Raw genomic sequence first — 27,520 nt, 5'->3', positions numbered from 1 at the left:
TCCACAGCCTCAGGTTGAACCCTGGCAGCCAGAGGCAGGCCCTTTCTCTGTCTGCATTTTGTGAGATGAAGTAACTGTTTTTTAAAAACAAAGGTAACATGGTCTCGCACTACAGAACAGGACCTTGGAGATCATGCAGACCTGGGTTTTAGTTCTGATAACGTCCACTTCATTGGCTGTGAAAGTTATTTAATATGTATGAGCTCAGAGTTTTATCTCTAAAATGAGCAAAGTCAAATCTACCTGAAAAAGATTGTTGTGATGATTAAGATGTAATAATGTTTATAAGGTGCTTTGGCATGACGCCTGGTACATATGAGTCCTCAGCCACAGTGGCTTCAATTTCTGCCTTTACTGCTGCCATCATCACCACGACTGCTAACACCACCAGTGAAGAATATCTGAAAAACAGAGAATAGAAGCGGCGCTTATAATTTAGTTATATTTCCTTCAACCCTCCCCCACTACTTCAAAACATGACCAGATTTGGGGGTTATTTTTTTTTCCTGTGGTAGAAACTTCATTGAATTTATTTTTCTTATACTTAATAGATTATTTTGTGATTTGAAGAATAGTGTATAAAATTGAAAAACATTGAAAAAGCAAAAGGAAAAACCATACTTGTATTGCTTATCTCATCCCTAGTCCAGAGGCAATTACTGTCAAACATTTTTTTTGTTCTTTTATTCATGTTTTATTATAAAGTTGAAATTATATTACATATTATAGTTTTTAGGCAATTTTTCAGTTCACAGAATATCATGAGTATTTTCCTTTATGGTAAGCATCATTTTCCAAGTCTGTAAACTAGTCCATCTGATGGTTCTATTAGAATTTATAAGCATTCCCCAAATATTGGTTATTTAAGTTTTTTTTCCCGGTTTTCAATCTAAATATCTTCCTATGACATAACCTAGAGAACCAGCCTCAGTGTAACCAGGAAGCACATAATGAACTTGTGCTATGATTATGACCTTGGGTGACTCATGCTGTGACCCTCCCAGATACAGAGCCCGCCTCAAAGGATCTCGGAGACTAGGCAATCTGGAATCTGTACTGGTATAAAGTATACAGGTGCTTCTTTGCCAGACACTGTCATGGAGTGCACCTAAGTGTGGATAGCTGTCCTCCCTGTAGAAGCTGGGACCTGGGAAGCACAACTTTGATAAGGAAAAAAAGCCTGAGAAGCTTCACTACCCCTTCTCACCTATCAATGTGTCATTTGGCCTTCAGTGCTCAAATGCCTTTTGAACCTGTTACTGACAGGGGCCTATGCTGATTTCCTTTGAAGTTCACTTCCAAGTGGTTTTCACTGGGAAAGAGTTAGAAGTTGTAGCATCAGGAAAGGAGCTTGTGTGAGAATCAGAGTGGTCCTAGTCTTAGTTTCGACACCCATTTGTTCAGGCACCCAAGGCAAGTTCTTTCCTCTTCCCAAGCCTCAGTTTTCTCTTTATAATGTAGAAAGATCGGACTAGATCTCCTGGGTCCTTCCCACATTGATATTTCGTGAGAACCTGAAGACCTCCTCTTGCTGGGAGCTAGAGTGAGCATTCTGAAAAAGGTCACAGGGGCTTCTCCAGAGTCTTGCATTCTTTTTAATTAGTACCTGAAGAAATGTTTCTGCTTCTATACTCCCAATCACTTCCTCCAGGTAGCAGTTGGAATGTGCAGGCCCAGAAAGGCAGGAAGGGCCTCTTGCTGGGTGGACACTGGATTCAGACGCCCACATGATTGTCTTTTTTGTATTATGTATTCTTTTATATTTTGCTCTTTCATTCATTCTCTTGCTTAGAAGATGTTAGTTGAGTCCCTGACCTTGTACAATCCAACTCTGTAATTCTGAGGTGAATGAGACTTAGTCCTATTCTCAAGACACATGCAGTCTAGTGAGGAGACAGGGGAAAATGTAAAAGGCCACAAGATAATTACTGCAATGTAAGTTGTACAATGAAAGGAGTGCTTTCATTGAGTCTGCCTAGATTAGAAGCAACTGCAAAGGAATGTCAGTGGACACTTTGAGATTTTGAAGGATGAGTAGAAGTTTTCTAGGTGGACTGTTGAGAAGAGGTCATTCCAAGTAGAGGAATAGCATGTGCAAAGGCCCAGAGGTATGAGCGATTACGTTGTGTTCAGAGAACTACAAATGTTTGTGTGACTGGATGGTGAAAGGGAGAGTGAACAGATGAGAAAGTCAAGCATCTGTCCTTAGACAAGTCTGTTCCACCAAATTCTCTGCTCATTTTATCAGTCCACATGAAAGTGGTGGTCTCTTTAGTTAAATTTCCAAAAATTGTCATTTGTATTGTCTTATATTTCCATTTTTATAGCAACACATGCTCATTATAGAACGTTTGAAAAATAAAAAAAAGAAAGGATTTTTATAACTCACTCATGGTCTCACTGCCTTAAAATAAATACATTAACATCTTGGTGTATTTCATTAGATTTTTTTAAAATCACTTTTTTGTAGTTATGAGTATGTTGAAATTATAGTCAATTTTTGTAGATGGTGCCCTTTTCTACTTCCTAAAATTTGCCAAAATAGATGTTAGTATTATTTAAAAATAACTGTGATCATAAAATATATGGGCTGAAATATCTATATATTTTCTTTCTCTAATATAACTTTTCTTTTTACAGGTCTCGTGTGGCTCAGAACATAATCTTGCAGTGATTGGTAAGTATCTAGTATACTGGTAACTGTTTATTCTGAAACTCATGTGGCGAAATTGGAGAAGAGACTTGGTTAACCAAAGGCCAGAGTGCTGTGTGTGTGTGTGTGTGTGTGTGTAGAGATTCTGGGAAATGGAAGTCTTTGGTTGACCAAGGCTTGACTAGAACCTCCTTTTCTAAAAATTTCAGTCTACCTCATTGAGCATCTTCTTTTAAATTATTTATTTATTTATTTATTTTTATTTTTTTGTATTTTTCTGAAGTTGGAAACAGGGAGGCAGTCAGACTCCCACATGCGCCCAACCGGGATCCACCCAGCATGCCCACCAGGGGGCGATGCTCTGCTCATCTGGGGCATCGCTCTGTTGCAACCAGAGCCATTCTAGCGCCTGAGGCAGAGGCCATGGAGCCATCCTCAGTGCCCGGGCCAACTTTGCTCCAGTGGAGCCTTGGCTGCGGGAGGGGAAGAGAGAGACAGAGAGGAAGGAGAGGGGGAGGGGTGGAGAAGCAGATGGGTGCTTCTCCTGTGTGCCCTGGCCGGGAATCGAACCCGGGACTACTACACGCTAGGCCGATGCTCTACCACTGAGCCAACCGGCCAGGGCCTCATTGAGCATCTTTTTAAGGTGCCTGAGCTAGTCCCCCTACATCGGGAAGTGGCACTTGAGGTTATTGAAGATCTTACCAGTTGGGGGCAGTGTGTAGAAAACCAGACATGAAAGGGGAAGAGGACTGAGCTGCTGCTTCTTCCTTGAATAAATCTCTGCCTCCAAGTTTGTTCCTCTTGTTTGGCTCTTTTTTTGGAAATATTGGGCTCTGTTCACTCATTGCCTTATATTTTGTGGTGCTTGGGAACTCTCAGTTGAAGCCTCTGATTAATTAAAGTTTCCTCTTAGTTGATTCTGGGATAACTAGGGATCATTGTTTTGATAATCAGGCCTATGAGTAATTCCTTCATGAAGACTTCTTATTACTTCCATGAGTAGAAGCCCTCCATCTCACAGTACACAGACAACAGTGTGCGGGCCGACTGCCTGAGTTCAATACAGGTTGCCACGTATTAGCTGTGTGAAGGTGGACAAGGTGCTTAACCCCTCAATGCATCATTTTTTTCACCTTTAAAAGGTGGAAGTCAATAGTGCTTACCTCAGAGGGTAGGCCTGTGGAAAGCACGTGGAACAGTACTTAGCTCCTAGTAAGTGTTTTAGAAGTGCTGGTTGTCATTACATCATTTATTTATATAATTGCCCTCCTGTGGGCTCTTGTTCCTCTTTTATAAGATGGAGGAGTTAAAACAGGAAACCAAGGTTCCTTCCTGCTCTGATGTTTTAGGACTCTGTGACAAGCCCCTCACCGCCCACCCTGCACCGGCGATTTCTGTTCCTGCCTGCTTCTCTCCCCCAGCCTCTGACTCTGAGCTTCTGAAGGGCAAGGCCCGTGTGTTTTCCTTTTGCTTCCTGCCTATTTGTGGCACCCAGAGCAGTGGCTGGCACTCAGCAGAGACTTGAGCACTCTTTTCTGAATTGAGCTGGACTGGCGCAGCTGCCCAGGTGGCAGCAGTTTGAAGCGCTCCTTTGCAGGCCTGAACGTGATGTGCAAGGAGGCAGAACCAAGGACAGCAGAGGAGGCAGGCTGCCAGCCAGCAGAGGGGGCGGGGAGGGAAGGGGCTGGAGTCAGAGAAGAGCCAGAAAATGGAACAGCATAATCTGCATGCTTTGCAGCCCTCCCGGAACTGCTCCCGCCTGGGTGTAATTAAGGCAAGCTAATCACAGAATCGGAGGTGGTGCCTAAGATGTTGCTGCCGCTGCTGCTGCTGTCACTGGGGTGGGGGAGGTTGGCCTCCGTTGGGACCACAAAACAAGAAGATTGCAGGGGCTCTAAATATGTGAAAGGACAAAATCCAGACACAGGAGGGGCCAGAGCTAGCAGGGCGGCAGGCTGAGCTGACAACAGCCTGGGGCTGTAGAAAGAGCATAGGCTGCAGGCAGACAGCCTGTCTACACCGCTCCGTCTGTGTGGGCTTCCAGTGCTTCCCGCTTTTCTGTGTAACGGTAATTGCTCCTCGCAGGATTGTTGTGACAGTGAGGTGAGATAATGTATGTGAAATAACCTAGTAAATAAGGGGTGCATAAGAATTCATGCTTATATACATATATATTTATAATTCTGTTTGTCATTTCTCTTGGTCAGGGTGGAGAGAGGGGAGACTCCCGTGTTAGTGTGACTGTTCTCGTGAAGTAATTCTTAGTGGGCAGAGAGAAATGATATTGTTCTCCGCGTTACCCAAGTGAGGAGAACATCAGAGACTGGAGAGCAGGGTATGCTGGCGAGGCGCACCTGTTAATTTCTGTTTTGTCCCCAGTGCCTCAGGTCTGGCTGAATGGATGGTTCCAGGGTCAGGGAAGGTGGGCCCAGTCACAGGGCTCTGGGCATGTCTACATGCCTGCGTGCGACCTGGGAGCAAAGGCTCCCCACCAGGGGAGGGATGGGTCCATGGGTGGGTGCCCAGCAGGGCGCAGGCTGTGCACTGGAAAGTGACAAGAAGAGCCTGTTGGTCCCGGCAGGAGGCCAGCCAGGGGGAGATGAGCTGGAGGAGGAGAATTCCTACCAGCTTAGAGCCTGGTTCCCACAGCCAGCTCCTCCCCTCTGCCCTTCGGCCACTGCCCACTTTAGATGGAGTTCCCCGCCTCCCTTCTCATTCCCGGAGATCCAGCCCCACAGTGCCTGGTGGTGGGTTGCACACAGTATAGGCACAAAATAGTTACAGAATAAACTAGAACAGGATATGAAGAAGCCGAACCTTGCTCAAGGGTAGAAGCAGTTTTCATGTCTAATGAATGTGCAACAGACAATCAGACTTGGAAGGGGAGGTGAAGTAGAGATGGATAAAGGACGTAATTAAGAACCTACTCAGTCTTAGAATGACTACAACTCCACAAGGTGTATTATGGAGGAGACAACTGAGACTCAGAGATTAGATGGATGAACCAGGTTGGCCAGGGATGAGTAGCAATAAATGGTTGAGCTGTGTGCCTGACTTCCAAGATTGCTTTTTAGCTCTATCAGATCCTCAGGCCTGAGGCATTATGGGTAGTACTGAAAAAGAGCACAGGCACTGTGTTCAAATTCTGGCTCCTCCATTGTGAGCTGTGTAAGCTTGTCTAAGTGGCCTAACCTCCCTGTGTCTTTTTTTTCTTTTTATTTATTTTCTTATTTATTTATTTAGTATTTTTCTGAAGTTAGAAGCAGGGAGGCAGTCAGACAGACTCCTGCATGTGCCCGATCAGGATCCATCCAGCATGCAGGAGGCGATGCACTGCCCATCTGGGGCGTTGCTCTGTTGCAGCTGGAGCCATTCTAAGAGCCTGAGGCGGAGACCATAGAGCCATCCTCAGCGCCTGGGCCAACTTTGCTTCAGTGGAGCCTTGGCTGCGGGAGGGGAAGAGAGAGAGAGAGAGAGAGAGAGAGAGAGAGAGGAGAGGGGGAAGGGTGGAGAAGCAGATGGGTGCTTTTGTGTATCCTGACCGGGAATCGAACCCGGGACTTTCACACGCCAGGCTGATGCTCTACCACTGAACCAAACGGCCATGGCCACCTCCTTGTGTCTTGATCGCCTCTTCTGTAATATATTATTGACCTCATGGGGTTGTTGTGTAAAGTGCTAACTTCCTGGCACCAAAGTAAGGGCTCAGTAAATGTTAGCAGATGTTAGTATTATTTATTAAGACCTCAAGGAAGGAAGTAACTGTATGATGGCTGTAATAAGGTCTGAGACTCAGGGTGAGAATCTCAGATGCTAAAGAGGGAAGTGTCTTCCCCCCACCAAGAAGTCAGGGTCCAGGGCAGAATGGATTTTCATACTGGAGCTTGGGGACTCCAGCCTAGGGGATCTAGAAATCCCCACAGCCCTGAAAACACTGCTGGCCCCGATCTGTCCCGGGTAAGGATTCGGCTCTCCACTGTCACAGACAGGGACTCAGGACCTGCTGTCCCGCCTGAGGCAAGCTCCACAGCAGCCACACTTCAGGCTTCTTAGGGGCAGGATCAAAACACTTCTACTCTGCCACCTCCTTTGCTTCTAGGCTGCTTTTTCCCCCATTTGTTTTGGTTCTTTCCTTAGTTTTCCAATGAAGCATCTCGGTGTGTTCTGTGTTTGCCACCAGACACCCCCGTGGCTAGAAAGAATGGTGAGTTTTTGCTTTAGACAAAGGAACTGCAGGAGCTGGGCAGAGGCAAACTCAAGTGACAAGCAGGGAGGAGAGAGCTGAAGCCACTGGCCATGGCCAGCCTGGCCACTCTAGCTATGTGCCTTGTACAGTCACCCCTCCTCACTGAGCCTGGTTCCTCATCTGTAAAATCACCATCACAGTACCCACCCCTAAAAGTTGTTTTTCAAGTGATGCACGTATGTCAAGTGGTGCTCAGGGCCTGCCCAGAGCCCACTCAGAGCCTGCCCAGTGCCTGCCCAGTGCCTGCCCAGAGCCTGCTCAGAGCCTGCCCAGTGCCTGCCCAGAGCCTGCCCAGAGCCTGCTCAGAGCCTGCCCAGTGCCTGCCCAGTGCCTGCCCAGTGCCTGCTCAGAGCCTGCTCAGAGCCTGCCCAGTGCCTGCCCAGTGCCTGCCCAGTGCCTGCTCAGAGCCTGCTCAGAGCCTGCCCAGTGCCTGCCCAGAGCCTGCTCAGAGCCTGCCCAGAGCCTGCCTAGAGCCTGCTCAGAGCCTGCCCAGTGCCTGCCCAGAGCCTGCCCAGTGCCTGCCCAGAGCCTGCCCAGAGCCTGCCCAGTGCCTGCCCAGAGCCTGCCCAGAGCCTGCCCAGTGCCTGCCCAGAGCCTGCCCAGAGCCTGCCCAGAGCCTGCCCAGTGCCTGCCCAGAGCCTGCCCAGAGCCTGCCCAGAGCCTGCCCAGTGCCTGCCCAGAGCCTGCCCAGAGCCTGCTCAGAGCCTGCCCAGAGCCTGCCCAGTGCCTGCCCAGAGCCTGCCCAGAGCCTGCCACATCACAGGTGCCCGGCAGGTGCTCGCTTTATTGGCAGGTCCACTAGTTTGCTTTCTTTCTCTCTTTCTTTCCACCCAGGATTTCTCTCCATATCTGACAAAGCTGGCTGGCTCCTATTCTTGGGCATAGACTGAGGTCAGCAGAGGTGAGATGAGGGCAGGTGGCCACCACTTGCTCAGAAGCCCCCTGCCTGCCAGAGGCTGGCTCCCCAGGCCCAGTCCTGTCTTTGGGGTCCTCACCTCCGTGTCTGGCTGAATTGACTCCAGCTGTTTTGCTTTTCCCAGGAGCAGCTTATTTTGGCTTGATTGGGCAATTTGTTTGCCTTCTCTCCTGATGTGCAGTTGTTCAGCCTTCCCTTCCTGCAGAGAAAAAAGAGCTGACTGCATTTCCTCTCTCCCCGCTCCACACAGACCTTGGAAATGATTTTATTGGTGCCTTTTCCTGGAGGCTCACCCAACAGACATTGTTAAAGAGTGAGATATTTGGCAGGAAAATATGGTTCCTCCTCTTCCTCCAAGCAAAGCCAGTTCTTTTATCAAATTGGAGCAATAATCTATGCAAGGATTTTTTTTTTTCATTTCACTGATGAGTTCCAATTATTGAGCCTTTTTATCTTTGTAATATGTGTGGCAGAAAGTCTGATCTTGGCCTGAAACCCATTACACAGGTTCATGTGTGAATTTAATGGAACTCTTCTTTTGGACAATGAGTATTCCTCTGAGAGGCAGTACTTACTTCCTCACAATATTGTAGAGAGCTTAGACGTACGTACAAACCTATGTGGTCCTGTGCACAGTGTGATGGACAAAATCTATTATTCATTTAATCTGCATAGCAGCTTGGTGAGCTGGCACTATTGTCGACCACAGAAACAAGGGAAGTGGAAGTTTAGGCCAAGCTGTTGCCCTGCCCCGGTCATGGGGTGGTCAGGAGGACTCTGCGTGTCAGGTCTTGACCCGGTCCTCTAACATCAGAGCTGCGGGTCTACTACCCAGTGCTGCCTTCTTGCACACCATGGCATCTGGCCTGCTTTGAAGGCCACCAGATAACATTATTTCATTTGTTCACTTCAATGTTTAGTTCCCCTTCATGTTGGCAAGTTCTTCTATATGTCCAGCCTAAATTTCTTCTGCATCAGATTAAGCAGTGCTCTGCATAACCAGATAAAATTGTGAAATCGATGTCATTATTTTGGAAAACCACCCCTTTTAGGATTCTTCCCACCCCCATTGTCCTTTACTTCTTTTTAAAAGATAATTTACTTACATAATTTTTTTTTCCTGAAGTGAGAACTGGAGAGGCAGAGAGACAGACTCCCGCATACACCCTGACCAGGATCCACCTGGCATGCCCCCTACAGGATGATGCTCTGCCCATCTAGGGCCGTTGCTCCATTGCTTGGCAACTGATCTATTTTAGCACCTGAGACAAAGTCATGGAGCCACCCTCAGTGCCCGGGACCAACTTGCTCCAACTGAGCCATGGTTGCAAGAGTGAGAGAGAGAGAGAGAGAGAGAGAGAGAGAGAGAGAAAGAGAGAGAGAGAGAAGAAAGAGAGAGAGAGAGAGAGAGAGAAAGAGAGAGAGAGAGAGAAGGGAGAGGGGGAGAGATGGAGAAGCAGATGGGCGCTTCTCCTGTGTGCCCTGACCAGGAATCAAACCTGGGACATACACACACTGGGCTGATGCTCTACCACTGAGTCAACTGGTCAGGGCCTACTTATATAGTTTTAAAAATAATTAATACATGTACATGATTTAAAACTTAAAAAGCATAGAATGATTTGGAATGTAAAGCCTCCTTCCTTCTGTATCCCTCATCTGTCCAGTGGCCCCAAACCCTCTACCATATGCCTAGTATTAGTTTCCTCTGTCTCCTTCTAGATTCTTTTTGTCTATATAAGTGAATTCTAAATATTTATTTCCCCGTTTACATAAATGGTAGTATACTGTACACACTTTTTTTGTCTGGTGTTCTCTTTCAGTAGTTTATCTGGGAAATCTTTCCATGTCAGTGAAAAGCCCTCCTAGTTCATTATTATAGTTCACACAGTGTACCCACGTGCCATGATTTATTTAACCAGTGCCCCGTCTATGGACATTTAGGTCATTTTCAGTCTTTTGCTATTACAAGTAATGATGTAGTGAATAACCTCATGTATATTTTATTTCATGTGTGGGATAGTGTAGTTAAAGCATCAGTCCCTAGAAGTGAAGTTATTGTATCAAAGACTAAGTGTATTTATTTTGCAAGATAACTGCAAATTGGCTTCCATAGGAATTATACTATTTTTCACTCCTACCTGCGATGTATGAGTGCCTATTTCTGATGTCTCCCTAATGGAAGATGTTAAGAAACTTTTGGATTTTTGACAGTCTGGTAGGTGACACACTACTTAGGGTGATTTGTTTGTTTTACTTTTTAAATTGAAGTACAATACATATGTACAGTGAAATCACAAATCTTAAAGGTTCAGTTTGATGAGTTTTGACATATTTTTATTGATCAGTCGTAGTCCACTGTTTGAGTATATACCGCAGTGTATCCATTTAGCTGTTGATGGACACTTGGTTTGCTTCCACTTTAGGATTGTGAATAAATTTACTATGAACATTCTTATACATGCCTTTTGGTGCACATATACACTAATTTCTCTTGGGTGCATAACTAAGAGTAGGATTTCTGGGTCACGAGTATAGCATTAGTTAGCATTAGTAGGTACTGCTCAGTAGTTTTCAGAAGTAGTGTTCCAGTTTCTACTCCCACCAGCAATATGAGAGTTCCAAATTGTGCCATTTCCTCGCCAGGTATTTTCAGTCTTACTGATTCAGGTCGTTCTGCTGAGTGTGTGATCCTGGGCAGCTTCTCTCTCTCCGAGCCTTAGGATTCCCATCTGAGAAATGTTTCTAAAGTCGGCTGCACCACTCAAGCCTGTCCTCACATCCACAGACTATACACATCTTAATAGACCATAACTGTCTACACTTGCCCTGCAGGCAGTAGGTGCCCTACACGTTTGTAAAACACTGCATGAGTCTTACGATATTTTTCTCATTGCCTCCCGTTAGCATGCTGGCAGCTGATAATGTAGCCTTCTGGAGGCTGTGGAGGCATGCAGGAACCGTTGTTACCTCATGGGGCCAACAGTTCATGGGAAAGAGAGCTATGAATTAAGCTTGGCTCATAACATGCACTTAGTAAATAATGAATGAATACAAAGCAGAGAGTGATAAGAATTAGGAGAAAGAGGGAAGAGGAAGGACTAATTAATTTTGCAAATCCTCATGAAAGAGGTGGCCCCTGAGGGCAGGAGGGGTGAAGAGGACCGACCTTGTGCTGAGGGAGCATTGCGAGCAGAGGGAGGGAAGGCTTCACAGTGTGAAACGGAGTTGAGGGACAAATGGTCGGCCAGCGTGACAGCTGAGGGTCATCTGGGGCCCTGTCCCCAATGGCATGCTGAGGGACACTGATTTTATTGTGTAGTCAGTATGGAGCTGTTGTGGCTTACTTAACAAGACACTGCAGAAGTTGACAAATACAGAAGACAAAAGGCTTTAAAAAATAATGCCTTTATACAGAGAACTGACAGTGGTGGGGTGAAGCCGTGCTGTCCCCAATCTGAGCACTTCGCCTGTGTCATTGCGTTTAGTTATCACATGCAAGGTCGGAAGTGTGTAGATAATTGTCCCATTTTCATGATGGGAAAATGGAGACTCAAAGAGGTGGATCCCAGGATTCAAACTAATATGTGCTGACTCTGCGGTCTGCATCATATTTACCTTCCTGCAGAGGTCAGGCTTTGGTTTAAGTAGCATATAAAGCAGCATTAACTGAGCCCGCAGTGCACTGTGACTTTGGAAGACTAGAAAAACCAACAGCAGAGCTATGAGTGGTAGTACATGTCTGGAGGCCAGCCCCTATCCCAGTCTCCCCTCACAGCATAGCCCCTAGGAGGCCATGTGCAGCAGGGGACAGCTGTGTGTGACTGTGCAGTCAGGCCCATGAGCCTGGGTGGCACCACGGTAACTCCCCTAGATACACAGTGTTGCCCCTTTGTACCCTCCAGCCTCAGCTTGCGCAGTGCCTCTGAATACCACTTCCTCTGTGGCTTCTGCCCCTGTTGCTGCTTTTCTCTGTGGAATCCCATTCCTCCTGGGTGCACCTCAAGCTGTTAAGTGCAGAACAGCTGTGAGTGTTCTAAAGTGTGCTCTGTGCAGGGCTTCAGCAACATTCCCTTTCCCCATTTGGCCATTCATGGATTTATTCATTCATTGTGACTGTACCATGTTGCAGAAAGAGCCCTGGGCCGAGGGACTTGAGCACAAGACTAGCAGCCTTTCGCCTTGGGCAGGCCACTGTCCTTCTCTGTGCCTCCTTTCCTTTTTGGATATAATTAGAATTGTATAAGGCAACCATTGAGGTCTTCACCAGCTCTGACACTTTCTGAGACTGTTTTGTTCATCCATAAACTCATGTCTTCACCCTAACATAGGGTTAGAGAATCCTTCTCAGAAGAGATGATGCTTGATGTGGGTCTTAAAAGATGAGTAGCAGGAATAGAAAGGCATTCCAGGCAGTATCAACCTGAGCAAAAGCCTAGAGAGGGAATGGCAAATCGGTGGGACAGAAGGGGCTGGGAGAGCAGTGCGCAGTGGGAGACAAGGTACAGGGTGTGTAGGACCATATCACGGAGGCCTCGAATGCCAGGCTAAGGAGCTGGAACTTCATCCGCAGGGTAACAGGGACCAAGCAAGGTTTTAAGGCAGAGGAACAACTTGATCTGATCTGCTTTCAGAAGCTAGTGGCTGTTCAACAGAGGAATCTGGGAGGAATGGCAGTGGTTTGATCTTGTGGCTTTGTAAGATATTTATTAAGTTTGTGCTTTTCAGTTTGAGGCAAGAAAGGTGCTTCTAACCTTTGGTCCTCAGCATCTGGATGTCTAATTCTGACTAGGCACTGTGGCTCCAGATCCCCACCAGACTCCTTGCCCTGGACCCTGCCCTGTCCTAGTTGCAACTACAAGCCCAGCCCTGGCCAGTTCCTCCCTCTTCCCATGGCAGCCCAGGGGCTACGCTTGGTCCTGAAGCCCCGCAGTGTAGCCCTCGTGTGGCAGGTAGCCTCTTATGTGTGCACACTGCTTCGCAGTGCACAAGGCACTTCTAAATCACCCATCTCCTTCCGTTCTCACAGTAAGTCTGAAGTTCTCAGGGAAAGTACAGTCCTGTTGTACAAAAGAGAGAATGGACTCTCAGAAAGGTTGTGTGATGCCTCAAGCAGCATAATATGGTCTAAGGCACTGAGGCTTAGATTAGGAAGTCATGGGTACCAGGTCCAGCTCTGCTGCTTACTATCAGTGTGACCCTCTCTGGCCTGTGAGTTTCTCGTCTCTAAGGACTGAGATAATAATACCTTCTGTACGTGCTTGTCATTGGAATGCATTGTGTGGTTCATGGAGAAGCTACTGGCACAGAGTAGGTGCTCGCCAGTTCTGGCTCTGACTCATTTCAGTGCTTTCTGGTGTTTCTTCTTGCTTCCCATATGCCCCTCTTTGTCATCTCTCTTGCTCTTCTATTTTTTTTAATTTTTTTATTTTAAGATTCCAGAGATTTGTTTAACTATTGAAAGCTTACTACATGCCAGGAATGATACCAAGAATAGCAGGAAATTAGGCTAAACTGGGCAACGTTAGCAGGGTTCAGCAGGCCCCCGTCCCTTGCCCAGGATGCACCACCAGCACTGCACCTTCACTCAGCACCAGGTCGCCGACCCGATCCGGAATTCGCTCTGGCCAGTGGGTCAGTACAGAAGTCAGCGCAGCCTTAGGTGCTAGGGGGCGCCCCTCCCAGATAGTTAGTGTCCAGCTCCAGACCCAGGCATATATTGATGAAAACATTCTCCCATTGTTCCCGGCATGAAGCTGGCCCTTGGGGAGGGGCTGAGTGGACGGGAGAGCTGGCCCCTGCCCTCACATACTGCCTGGTTGCTGTGTGTTGGAGCAGAGTGTTTAGCCTTCCCCGAGCTTGAACGGCCGTCCCTGCGATTTCTCTTCACCGGGTTCATCTGCTCCCTGTCTTCCTCGTTTTCTGGTTTATCTTTCATTTGGATGGAGCACCTGTTCCAGTAGCTTCCTGACAACAGTTAGTTGGGGATACATTTTTTGATTCCTTGAATTTCTGAAAATGTATTTACTCTCTTTTCACACTTGATTGATAGTTTAGCTGTGTGTAAGATTTAGGTTGGAAATCCTTTTCCTTTGATTGGAGGCGTTTTTCCTTTGTTCTCTGGATTATGTTGTTACTCTGGAGAAGTCTACCGTTTTCTGATTCCTTTTCTTTTGTGAACAGGTTCTTTTCCCTCTTTGAAACTTTTAAGAACTTCTCTTTATCATTAGTGTTTTGAAATTTTGTGATGCTCTGCCAGTTCTGGATTTTTTAAAAATACTTCTTTGATAATTTTTTTCTTATTTTTCTCTTTCTGGGGTAATATTAGAAGTATATTGAATCTCCTGGACTTACCATCTAATTTCTTCAGCTTCCTTTTCTCTTGGACATGGTTTTACTGTCTTCCAGCCTTTCTCTCTCTTTTTTTTTTTTTTTTTTTTTTTTTTTTTTATTTTTCTGAAGCTAGAAACGGGGAGAGACAGTCAGACAGACTCCCGCATGCGCCCGACCGGGATCCACCTGGCACGCCCACCAGGGGGCGATGCTCTGCCCACCAGGGGGCGATGCTCTGCCCCTCCGGGGCGTCGCTCTGTTGCGACCAGAGCCACTCTAGCACCTGGGGCAGAGGCCAGGGAGCCATCCCCAGTGCCCGGGCCATCTTTGCTCCAATGGAGCCTCAGCTGCGGGAGGGGAAGAGAGAGACAGAGAGGAAGGAGAGGGGGAGGGGTGGAGAAGCAGATGGGCGCTTCTCCTGTGTGCCCTGGCCAGGAATCGAACCTGGGACCCCTGCACGCCAGGCCAACGCTCTACCACTGAGCCAACCGGCCAGGGATTCCAGCCTTTCTAATGGAATTATTACTTTGGTTATCATTTTTAATTTCCAAGGACTTCTTATTCTTTAATCCTTTAAAAACTAGATTGCCTTATCATCTGCCATTTTTCAATGGATATTATTGTAGAGTTTTAAAAATGTTTTCTTTTGCTCTTTACCCTCTCTCTGTTTCTTCAACTTTTTTTCTGTTTTGGGTTCTGTCTTACACATTGGAGACTGCGCTAGATGGTTTTTGTTGGCTTTCCAGGTGTATCCCACCTTTTCCCTCTGTTAAGGGCCACAGCTCGTCTGGCATCCTTCCCACAACTCTCCCTCTTTGGTTCTGAGGACTGCTCCCTTCCTTTGCCTCCACAGGCTTAGACAGACGTGTTAAAGCTCTAGCTTTACCTGGTAGCCCTGGGGTACTAAACCGTCTCTGATTAGTTTCCCTAAATATGCTCACGCCTCTGGGAGTGGTTCCTTTATTAAACTTTCCCCTGTTTGAGCTGTTGCGTTCTGCTGAGACCCTGAGTGTTACAGAGGTTCCCTCTGTAGAGGTCTGGTGACCTTTGGCTGTTCTGTTCACATTGAACAGTGAGACACTGAGTGAGAGCCTGTGTGCGTGGAGATAGCTCACTGATGGTGGGCTTCCTTGTAGAACGTTGGACTGAGGAGTGAGGGAAGCTTTTCCACTGGCAGATCTCCAGAGGTCAGTATTCATGGGCTTCTTTCCTAATCTCCTACCTGGAGGATGTAAGCCTGGATGTTGACTTTCTGGAACAGGATGGAGGAAGGAGGTTTGGGGTCCTATCACTTATACGTCTCTCGCTTAAATCACTTGTTTCATCCTTGTCCTCACGCTCACCCTCCAGTGCATCTGCTGCTTACTGAATCCAGGGCCTCTCTGGGTCAGTTTCTCCAGAGAATGTATGTCTAGTGCTCCCTTAGTAATCGCAGGAGGTAGGTTGCTGGTTGTATGTGTCAGGGATTATCTGAGAATCTCAGTGTCCTATGAATATGAAGGTTCCATTTGTGAGCTAGCCAGAGGCGAGACCTGGGCCAACTGAGAAAGCAGATCTCCCGCCACTCAGCCCAGAACCCTTTGCTTCAAACCATGTGTTCTCAGAAGGCACCTTCCAAGTCCAGAACTGGCTGTCCCCAAGAGAAGATGTCTTTAATCGGGCCCTTTAGACCGTTAAGATGCTTTTGTTAATCTACATTTTGTGACTTTAAGTAGTTTGCTTACTCTCCAGGGGTTCTGATTGTATAACTATAAAGATAAAGATAATAATCTGGTCCCCCATCCCTGACCTTGTTTTATTCAGACTTTTTGATATAAAAAAAGTGTTAACATGGTTATAAAAGAAAAGTTTTACTTAAAAAGCAAGATAGAGTATCATAGGTTTAATATTGTATTATTATTCTCAGATAAATTTGATGTGATTTTGGGGGGACACTAAGTCCATAAAAGAAACCTGACTAGGTTTTAAATCTCAGTTCTGCCATTTTCTAGCTGTTACTTTGAGTGAATTACAACCTCTCTGAGTCTCAGTGTTCCTGTGTGGAGAAAGAGAATGGACTACTCAGAGTTGTTATGACAATTAAATGAGATAGTATATGTGAAGCAGCTAGCTTAATTTAGTCTGCTACAGGACACTAGTACGTGAAGATTCTGTAGCCCTACATCCTTGCCGAAACTTGGAGTGACCCAGCTACCAATTTTTACCAGTCTAATAGTTTCTATCAAAATAGTCATTTTGTTTCAGAGGCAGAGTAGATCATCCCAAGTTCAACCAGAGAAACAGACTCAGTAGGAGACATATATTGAGAGATTTAATGCAAAGACTCGGCTTACACGACTGTTCCGCAGATAAAATATAGTATGCTCACTTTGTTAAAGATGGCGCTGCCCACGTGGAAGCCTGTTGCCCAGATGATAATATTAGTTGCCCTTCTTTCCTGGGATAGGCGTGATTATATTAATATGTGTTGGGGGAGGGCTTTTGTGCCATAAGGTTTCAAAAAGGAAGAGAGATTACGTTGTTCCAGGGAAGAGTGATTATGTTCTAGGAAGAGCCCATGCTGTAAGAGATCAGAGAAGGGCCACATGGAGGAGGCCAGGAGAAGTAGCCAAGATGGTGGAGTGCTGAAGGAGAAGCCAGTTTGTGTAGAGTTTGTGCAGAGAGGAGATGGGAAACAGGGGTGAATAAGGCTGGTGAGGTAGAAACCTTTGATTCTAGGAAACTCGGATAAGTAAGTCAGTGGCTTTGGGAGCCCTGAATGGAAAGGGAAGTGTTTTCCCACTGTGTGTTTTTCTTGCCCGCCGGGTGCAAGCTAGGATTAAAGGTGATGGCTCACCAGTTTTTGGCTCTGTTGTTTCATTACCGTCTGTTCGAATCTAATATGAACCTGCACTGGCCAGGCGGCTGTGCTGATGGCCGTGGCTACTGGCTTTACAACAACTATTGAGGCTGCCCGGGCAAGTCTGAAATCCATGGGGCAAATCTTTAGGAAAGGCCAGCTCACACTACAGTCTGTTGGCAGGAACTTTTTCCTCAGAAAAACTCTCATTATCTTCTTAGCCTTTCAACTAATTAGATCAGATCCACCCACACTATCTAGAACAGGGGTAGTCAACCTTTTTATACCTACTGCCCACTTTTGTATCTCTGTTAGTAGTAAAATTTTCTAACTGCCCACCGGTTCCACAGTAATGGTGATTTATAAAGTAGGGAAGTAACTTTACTTTATAAAATTTATAAAGCAGAGTTACAACAAGTTAGAGCATATAATAATAATTACTTACCAAGTACTTTATGTTGGATTTTTGCTAAGTTTGGCAGAATAAATTTTTATAAAAAAACTTACTATAGTTAAATCTATCTTTTTATTTATATGTATACTTTGGTTGCTCTGCTACCGCCCATCATGAAAGCTGGAACGCCCACTAGTAGGCGGTAGGGACTGGGTTGACTACCACTGATCTAGAATAATCTCCTTTACAAAAGTCAACAGAGCAGAGCCCTGACTGGAATAGCTCAGTTGGTTAGAGCAGTGGTCCCCAACTCCTGGGCCGTGGACCGGTACTGGTCCATGGGTCATTTGGTACCAGTCTACAGAGAAAGAATAAATAACTTACATCATTTCTGTTTTATTTATATTTAAGTCTGAACAATGTTTTATTTTTTTAAAATGACCAGATGCCCTCTGTTACATCCGTCTAAGACTCACTCTTTTTTTTTTTTAATAAATTTTTATTAATGGTAATGGGATGACATTAATAAATCAGGGTACATATATTCAAAGAAAACATGTCTAGGTTATTTTGTCATTAAATTATGTTGCATACCCCTCACCCAAAGTCAGATTGTCCTCCGCCACCCTCTATCTAGTTCTCTGTGCCCCTCCCCCTCCCCCTAACTCTCTCCCTCCCTCCCTCCCATGTCCTCCCTCCCCCCACCCCTGGTAACCACCACACTCTTGTCCATGTCTCTTAGTCTCATTTTTATGTTCCACCAATGTATGGAATCATGTAGTTAAGACTCACTCTTGATGCTTGTCTCAGTCACGTGATACATTTATCCGTCCCACCCTAAAGGCTGGTCCGTGAAAATATTTTCTGACATTAAACCGGTCCGTGGCCCAAAAAAGGTTGGGGACCACTGGGTGAGAGCATTGTCCCAAAGCACAGAGGTTGCTGGTTTGATCCCTGGTCAGGGTATACACAGGAACAAACCAGTGTTTCCTGTCTCCTTCTCGCTTTAGCCCTTCCTCTTCTAAATAAAATAAGTATTTAGTTATAAATAAGTAAATAAATAAATAAAGTCAACTGATTAGAGTTGTCAATCACATCTGTAAATGCCTTCATAGCAACATTGAGATTAGTGTTTAATTGACTAACTGGGTACAAATTGGCATGGAAAATGACCATCACAAGATTCAGCTTGTATTTTAAGATAAGGTGGCCAACTTTTTTATAATGAAAAGGACAAAAATAATTGAATAAAATAATATCGTAAATAAAAGAAACATTTTATTTATTGCAACAGTAATATACAATAATATGATAGATGCATAATAAAAACATTTGTAATATTTAATCTTGTAATTATGCTTACATGCCTATTGATTTTTAATAATAATTGTATGAAAAAAGTACTCATTTAGTAAAACTAAATATCTAACAAAACCTCTAATTTGGAGTGATATTCAGGTGTATTTATCATTTTCTAATTAAAAAACATCTATTTTATGCAACTATTTAATCAAAATGTGTTATTAATAGATATGATTTGAGGTTAGATTTCCACTTTAAAACCCGAATTTCAGGAAAATACTTGTAAATAAAATTATACGTATTTGGAAATTATTAAATAGATAATGAATTAATAAAATGTGAATTGTGCTTATCTGTTTATGATTGAATATTCACTGAGAAAGAAATAATCATGAGTCTACAATGTCATATGTGCCGTGTCATGTTTCAGTAAGAAGTACACAAAGCCATTTGCGCTCTCGGTATATCGCATGCTCTCTCAAGGTTTACCATGTGGAGTGCATGCGTTTAATAATGGCGTCTCGCCACACTGTAGTGATCCTTGACAAATCGTCATGTCAAATACAAATACGTCACATCACACGCAATGGATCGACTCTGCATCCATCGAATACAAACATTTACATATTAGTCTTCCAATATCAAAAAGGAGGACATGTGGAAGGACACTTTTTGAGGGAGGGACACTTTTTACAAAAGAAGGACTGTCCTCCCTAAAGGAGAACAATTAGTCACCTTATTTAAGAAAATCATTCTGGGACAGACAGGCCAAGTGGAAGGAGAGACAGTCTGGAAACAGAGGGACAGGTAGTGAAAGCAGAGCATTGCCTTCAGGGAGGGGTGTGATGAGGACAGGAATTAAGTAGTGACAACTGAGATGGAAAGTAAGAAGAGATTTGGAAGAGCGACTCAGCTCTTTGGGATTAACAGTGTGAGCAGGGTGGAGAAGGGAAGAGTGGCCAGGATCAGGATGGTACCCAGTATTCCGCTCAGTAGACAGGTAGATGTATCCTCACTGCCTGAGAAGGGAAATACTGGAGAGTGGAAGGAGCAGACCTAAGGCAGGTGATGAATTTCTTTTTGAATGTAAATGAGCGTGAGATGCCTGTGGGCCATCTAAATAGAAGTAGGAGATGAGAATGAAGACTTTCAGCTCTTTGGAAAGATCAGGATGTTGTTTTAGTAGAGGTTAGTGAGGTTGATCTACTTACCATGCTTTCTTTTTGTATCTGTGGAGAGTGTTTCTGCGAAGTGGCCTTGGTGTAGGGTGTGGCATTCGGTGCCTTTCAAAGTGGCACATCAGTATGACTTGTCTGATCATTTCTGCTGCGGCAGTGATTTGGCCCAGGGCAGAGACCGCTTTCCTAGCCGTCTTGTGCAGGGACCTACTCATTTTGCATAACTTTCTCCCTGTGTATTAGGAAGTCATTGTGAGGGTTAGGGCCTCGGGAGGAGCCTCTATGTGCGAAGGCCCTGCCTCCCAGAGGAAAGTCCAGGGTGGAGTCACTGGTTTCTGGGGAGTGGCCTGAAAGCACATAGCATGAGGTCTACTGAATGACTTGGTGCAGCAGCTCACTGTCCCAGAAAACAAGGCCGGCCCGGTCAGGCTGCCTGGCAAGGAGCACCCTCTGCTCTCCCAACTGTGCCCTGGGAGGTTTGGGAGCGTGAGGAAGGAGAGGGCGTGAGCCTTCTCTGAGCACCTCCTATGTGAGCACCTGTTGTGTACTCAACAGAGTGCTGGGGTCTGTCTTCGCAATGAGAATGATGAAACAGTGACAGCCAGGGACACCTAGTGTGTGCCCTGGAGTCAGGCACGGGCTTGCACGGCTCCTTTCTTTCTGTGTAACTGTCATGCCGACTCTTAAGGTAGATACTACTATTAGCCACCTTTTATAAGGGAGGAAGTCAAGGCAGAGAGATTCAGTGACTTGCCCAGGGTCACACAGTTAGCAGGTATCCAAGGTGGGATTAGGAGAAGTGTTCAGGTTCTCGAGCCCGAGGCTCCGCACTCGGCGGCCTCCCTGGCACGGCCGCTTTGCCCGCCTCCCTGACACGGCCGCTTTGCCCGTCCCGGTCCTGTCACGTAGGGCGGCAGAACGACAGGTGCCTTCTCTGCAGGTCCCACAGATTTGTCTTTCACAACTTTTAGGATTGGCTGGGTTGGGTGAAGCACTGGATGAGAATTGGGAGACTCAGGCTCTAATCCAGTCTGTTAGACCTTGGACCTGAGAACTGAACTTTTCAGAATCACACTTTCATCATCTATAAAATGGAGATACTAACATCTACTACCTGGGGTGTTATGAGAATCAGATGCAGAAACTGCTAGGGAACTGTTTCTGTTAACATTGGGAGTTCCTCTATTGCACCTGTACCTACTGTTGTGCTTTTCAGAACATCCTCTCTCCTGTTATCTTCCCAACCCTGACTCCTCTTGTCCTTTATTATGATTTATGGCATTTTTGCCACCAGAAAGTCTCTGATTATTATGCCTTGAGGGCACTGAAATTCGTATATAAATAAATCCGCCTCCCTGAGCCAGCTGGAGGGGGTGGAGTGGTGTAGCAGATCTAGCAGCTGCTGAAGCTATAACTGAGCGAAGTCTTGCCAGTCACAGGAGTGAATCACTAGATGGCTGCTTTGCTGAGTGCTTCCCAGAGCCGAAAGGTAAAGTGGACAGCAGTGCTGCTCTCATCACTCACTAAGCCTAAAATGAAGCTCAGCTTCATACTGGGAAATGTGGTAACATGCATTTAAGAGAGAGCCTGGAGTTAGATGCACCTGGGTTCTGTTCTCAGCATTGCCACTTACTAGCTGAGTGGCCTTTGACATGTAATGTCATCCAACTGGGCCTTAGTTTCCTCATCTGTAAAATGGGAGCGATCATACCTGGCAGGGTTGTTGTGCAGCACAGATGAGATCACAGGTGTTAAAGGGCCCAGCATGGTACGGAGTGCTCATTAAACTCTCAGTCCTTCTTCCTGGTGTCTCTGAGTTGTGGGAACGAGCACCTGGGGATGTGGATTTGATGAGGGCTGAGACAATCTGGTTTGAAAAGGCAAAAGCAGACGACTCAGTAATAGGCATTTGAATCACAGTCTTATTTTTAGTTCAATCCAACCTAAGGTTTAAAACTGTGGTGTCTTCCTCAAGTGGCCCTTTATCCTTTCTGTGTAAGCAGAGGAGGGTCGGGCTGGCGGCGCGGAGGGGCCCGCCCAGCTTCTCTGAAGGCGCGTGCTCCTGCCTTCACAGCCACGTCATTTCCCCCATTAGTAGCCAGCAGTCTCCTTGGGTGCCATCAGCTTAAGGAAATCTGTGATAATGCTTGAACACAAGTGTTTTGCTCTAGTCTTCAGCAAGGTTTCTCACTGTTACACTGGCCTTCAAACCTCCAACGCCTGAAACTTTGGAGGACTCTCATGCATCACCCCTGCTCGTGTTCACAGTGTGGCTGACTCCATAACTTAGGGGAGAAAAGCGATAATTATTTTGTATCAGGTCCTGTGTTCCCACTCTGTTCTCAGGATACTTATGTACCCACAGGGCCCCACAGTGCAGGAGCCCCTCCTGGCACCCACATATATATGCTGAATGTTTTATGTAAAAGGAAACTGAGACTGAGTGGTCAAGGAGCTTGCCCAAGGTTGTTCAGCCAGTAAGCAGCAGAATCTGAACTACAAGCCAGGTCTCCTGACATTTCACCAGAAGCCTCTGGAAAACTGGAAAAATGCCCCAAACCGGTTGCTCTCTGACCCCTTGGGGGTGAAGTCTGAGCTCAGCCTCCCTTCCGCTAAATTTTGTTTCTAGAAACAGGCTGATGTTGTGCATTATGTACTAATACACACATATAAATGATGGACCAGTAAAATGTCCTGGGAAACCGTGATTCCCCCGAGTGCTCTGGTAATGCAGTATTTGGTTAATGCATTTTTCTCTGAGTATTAACCTCTTTGTTTCAGATCTCTTTGAGGATTATTATGAAATGCATTGCAGGCATTCACTTTCTGTTGCTAGAAGAGGCTGTCTAATGAGTGTAATTAAATTCTTCTGAAGTGACAGGGGATCTTGGCAGGGTCTCTAGTCATCATCAGAATGACCAGTTGTGATGTTCAGGACTCTAATAATAATCAGTATGTCCATCTGGATCTCTTACGCTCATTGTATCGTTTAATCATGGCAATAGCTTGTGTGTGGGCAGGGAGGAGTGAGGGACAGGATGGAGAGAGAATTATCCCTACTTTCAGTTGAGAAGGCTAGGACTCAGAGAGCCTCCTTGGGGATCATATAGCTTGGTAATAGCAGAGTTAGAACTGAAATGACGTTTGCTGAGCCTGTGTGTGTGTGTTACATGCTGTTGAGTCAGCGACTCCTGGCGACCCTAGGACTGCTCAGTCTCCTGCTCAGCAGCCCTGATGTCCTGTCCTCAGCAGCCCTGATGTCCTGTCCTCAGCAGCCCTGATGTCCTGTCCTCAGCAGCCCTGATGTCCTGTCCTCAGCAGCCCTGCTCAGCTCCTCTAGACTGATGCCTTTGGCTTCTTCTATGGAGTCAGTCCATCTTATACTTGGTCTTCCTCTTTTCCTGCTGTCTTCGATATTTCCCAGCATTATTGTCTCTTCCAAAGAACCCTGCCTTCTCATGATGTGTCTGAAGTAGAACAGTTTCAGTTTTGAGACAGTGTAGTAAAGCAGAAAAAATTGGTTTTTGAGTCAGACATGCCTGGGTTTAAATCCTGGTGGGTTTTTGTTTGTTTGTTTGTTTGTTTTTTTTACAGAGTCAGAGAGAGGGATAGACAGGGACAGACAGACAGGAACGGAGAGAGATGAGAAACATCAATCATTAGTTTTTCGTTGCGACACCTTAGTTGTTCATTGATTGCTTTCTCATATGTGCCTTGACTGTGGGGCTACAGCAGACCGAGTAACCCCTTGCTTGAGCCAGCGACCTTGGGTCCAAGCTGATGAGCTTTGCTTAAACCAGATGAGCCCGCGTTCAAGCTGGTGAACTCGTGGTCTCAAACCTGGGTCCTCTACGTCCCAGTCCGATGCTTTATCCACTGCTCCACCACCTGGTCAGGCTAAATCCTGGTTTTGACACTCACTAATGGTGTATCAATGATTTTGAGCAAGTGACTCAGTCTCTCAGATCACAACATACCTCATCAATAAAATAGAGAGAATAATATTTCCCTTGCTGGGGTTATTTTAATATTATTCTAAGTCATATATATAAAGCAACTGGCATTGTGCCTGGTCAGAGTAGGTCCTCAGCACGTGGAAACTTACTGTCTCCCAGTCCAGGGCTCTTTCCAGTCTCCCAAAATGTTTGCTACCATGCTATGCAAGGTGCAGCAGGTTTGAACAGCCTGTGTTGAGCCCATCAGACTCGAGCTCTCGAAGTGCCTTTCTGAAGTAGATCTATTCCATTAGCTTTAGGAGGGTGGTAGTGGGGAGTGTTTTGTTTCTTTTTAATAACAGAGGCCTAAAACAAACTTTTATTCTGTAGGTAAGCTTAAATAATTTTACACTTATACAAGGATGCTGCAAAACAAATAAGTATCACATGTGTATGTTATCGATAGTAAATACCCATAGTTTGGAAATGCTTTTTGGATTATGTAGATCTTTCTTTTTAAAAAATAGGCATGAAAAAAAAATAAAATAAAAAATAGGCATGGACTTTGACTAGGAGAACAGGAGACATTTTATGTAGGGTCAGAGGTGTGGAGGTAAGACAGTGTAACATATGTTAGGGTTGGCAAAACAGAAATAGTCATTGGTAGGGGAGCATACATGATAAAGTTAGGAAGATAGGCTCATATGTAGAGCTTCACATGTACATGTAAGCATACACACACTGTTCTCATCGCCTACGCATGTACATTGCTGACCTAAAATCCTAAGTTAGAAGCGATCAGCCCTGGCTAGATTGTGCGGTTGGTTAGAGCGTCGTCCCAAAGTGCAAAGGTTGCTGGTTCAGTCCCCAGTCAGGGCACACACAGGAAGAGATATTCCTGTCCCTCCCCTGCTTTCTCCCTTCCTCTCTCTAAAATAAATAAATAAATAAATAAATAAACAAACATTAAAAAAATAAAAAGGAAAGAAAAAAAGAAGTGATCAGAGGCCTGGCTGCAGAGGCCTAGTGCATCCAGCCTCGGCCTGTCGGAAGGCGGTGTGATGTAGAGAAGGAGCACCGGCCCCGACCGGGAGACTCAGGCGGTGCCCTGGGTCCCACCCCGTTCAGCAGTGCCTGGGACAGGACATGCAGCCTCGCTGGGCCGTACCCTTTCATTTGTAACAACAGTTGGTCACTTTTACAAAAATCCTTTGGAACTCTATCAAGAACCTTTCACTTTCATTTATTAATTCATATTCTGGAACTGTTTCCTGTGGAAAGATCTTTAGAAAAACTTTATGGTTAAAGATGTTTATCATGATCTGGCTCCCACAAGCTAGCCCTGTGCCACCACTGTTTACCATAGATGGTGACCTCACTGTGATGACCACAGAACATTTTCCTAACAAACGCCTTTCTCCCCATATGCTTTTTTAAAAATCTTTTTTATTAATTTTAATTTATTATGTCAACATGAATTCAAGTGTCCCACTCATATAACTCCCTCACCCCCACCCTCTTGTCCCCCAATGCCCCCCTCCTCCCTTCCCTTTGGGATTCGCTGTCCTGTTATCTGTATCTCTGTGTTATGTATATAGAATTTCACTAATCCCTTCAGCTTCTCTGATTCCATCCCCTCATCCCCCTTCCCTCTGACAGCTGTCCCTCTGCTCCCTGTGACCCTGCATCTACCTCTTTTATTCCTCAGTTCACTTTGATCATTAGAATCCACATATAAGTGAGGTCATATGATATTTGTCTTTCTCTGCCTGGCTTATTTCACTTAGCATAATAGTCTCCAATTCCATCCATGCCATTGCAAAAGGTAAGATTTCCTTCTTTTTCGTGGCAGTGTACTATTCCACTGTATACATGTACCACAGCTTTTTAATCCACTCATCCACTGACACTTGGGCTGTCTCCAGATCTTGGCTATTGTAAACAATGCTGCAGTAAACATGGGGATGCATTTCTTCTTTTGAATCAGTGATTTGGTATTCTTAGGATATATTCCTAAAAGTGGGATGGCTGGATCAAAAGGCAGTTTCATTTTTAATTTTTTGAAGAAATTCCATACTGTTTTTTACAGTGGTTGCACCACTCTGCATTCCCACCAGCAGTGCAGGAGGGTTCCCTTTTCTCCACACTTTCACCAGCACCTATTGTGTGTTGATTTGTTAATGAGCGCCATTCTGACAGGTGTGAGTATGCTTTTGTATGTCCTGTTTATTCCTCCTGAAATGCCCTTTCCTTCCTTGTCCAGCGGGTGAACACCTACTACCCTTCCAATCCAGGGTTAATTTCACTGACTTCCTAGAAGGATGCTCGTCATCTGTTGGGAGGTGATTGGACTAAGAGGTTCTCAGTCCTGGCAGTGCATACGAATCACATGGAGAGCTTATTGAAGTGAAGATTCCCACGTCAGAGAAGACTTCCTGATTCCTAATCCCCAAGGCAAGACCCTGGAATCAGTATTGGTAACAGACCATCTTGGTTCTTGTATTGCTTAGCTATGTGTGGGAACCCTTGACCTTAGTCACTCCAGGACGCTTTCAGCTTAAAATCTTTCTAGTTCTGGGAATGGTCTCCTTATCCCTGGCTGCCCCAGCTGTGAGAGGCATCAGCAAGAGGGCATGGTGGAGTAACCAACAATAGAGAGTAACTGCAATAGCCTCACTACTGAGCACGTATTCCATGCCGAGGACTGCTTTACACACAACACATTTTCCCTGTACAAAACCTGAAGGTCAGTTTTATTATCTCCATTTTACAGATCAGGAAACTGAACAAAGAAAAGTTGTCTTGCTCAAGTTTAAATAACAAGAGTGCATGGCGCTCATTTGAATTCAGTTCTAGCAGACTTCAGAGCCCAGGAATGAGAATCTCCCTCCCTGCGGCTTCTCCCCTGCTCCCCACCCCAAGGCATCCCCACAGGGCCAGGGCAGCTCTGCGCTGTGCAGAGGGCCTGGTGGGGTGGGCGCAGGAGCCCTCTGCCCTCTGCGCATGCTTGCTTATTGGCCAGCCATGCGCCACATAAGCAGAGGCTCCTGCTCACTGAATGTGTTCTGATGCCCACCCACCTGCTTACTGGGTGCAGGGAAGCAGCGGAATTCAATTTGCAGCAGTGACCTAAGAGGGGCTATTTTTAGTAAGAAAGTAGGTCAGGGGCTGCAGCGGTGCTGCTGGAGGAATGAGCAGCCTCCCCTCGCACTGGGAGGCTTGCTCACTTCTCTTCTCTTGGCAGCCTGGTGGAGGTGAAGAGGCAGATCTGACATCCGCTCATGAATGCAGGTGTAATCGTCACTGTGGAACCACTGAAAGGGAAACACACACATCTGAGACACGGAGGCTCTGGTCTGGGTTTGCCTAGGGTCCTGGCCCCAGTCTTCATTAAGGGATGAGAATCCCTTCAGAAAATATCTTGAACGTGGTAGGAGGTCCATGTATTGAGCATCCACTACATGCCAGCTGCTATTCTGGGTTTGAGCTGCATTATGTCACTTAATCCTTGCAAATTCCCCTGCACAGTAGATATTATTATCCCCATTTTGTAGATATGGAAATCAAGTCACAGAGAAAGAGACTTCCTCAGAGACCACACAGTTCATGTTTAGTGCAGCCAGATTTTGAATCCTGTGTGAAATTTCAGAGCTGATGACCAAATGACCCGTCCATCAAACTGTGCGGGAGGTGAGACTTTTTAATTACCATTCTATCCCTG

The 27,520-nt window shown here is 45.7% G+C and overlaps 1 protein-coding gene across 7 annotated transcripts in view; it reads left to right on the top strand.

The window, feature by feature from the left end:
- Nucleotides 1–27,520, top strand: part of SERGEF (secretion regulating guanine nucleotide exchange factor) — a 207,490-nt gene that overhangs the window by 130,309 nt on the left and 49,661 nt on the right. For 5 of the 7 annotated variants that reach the window (XM_066251066.1, XM_066251065.1, XM_066251063.1 and 2 more), the window contains one exon: nucleotides 2,641–2,677. In XM_066251066.1, coding sequence (XP_066107163.1) covers nucleotides 2,641–2,677 — 37 coding nt within the window. Of the gene's footprint in view, nucleotides 1–2,640; nucleotides 2,678–26,062; nucleotides 26,277–27,353; nucleotides 27,445–27,520 lie in introns of those variants that run through there. The other 2 variants (XR_010728090.1, XR_010728089.1) reach the window with 2 other exon arrangements.

Source organism: Saccopteryx bilineata, chromosome 1, assembly GCF_036850765.1.
Source record: "Saccopteryx bilineata isolate mSacBil1 chromosome 1, mSacBil1_pri_phased_curated, whole genome shotgun sequence".
NCBI lineage: Eukaryota > Metazoa > Chordata > Mammalia > Chiroptera > Emballonuridae > Saccopteryx > Saccopteryx bilineata.
Note: the sequence above shows the minus strand (reverse complement) of the source record. Positions and strands in the feature narration are given on the sequence as shown.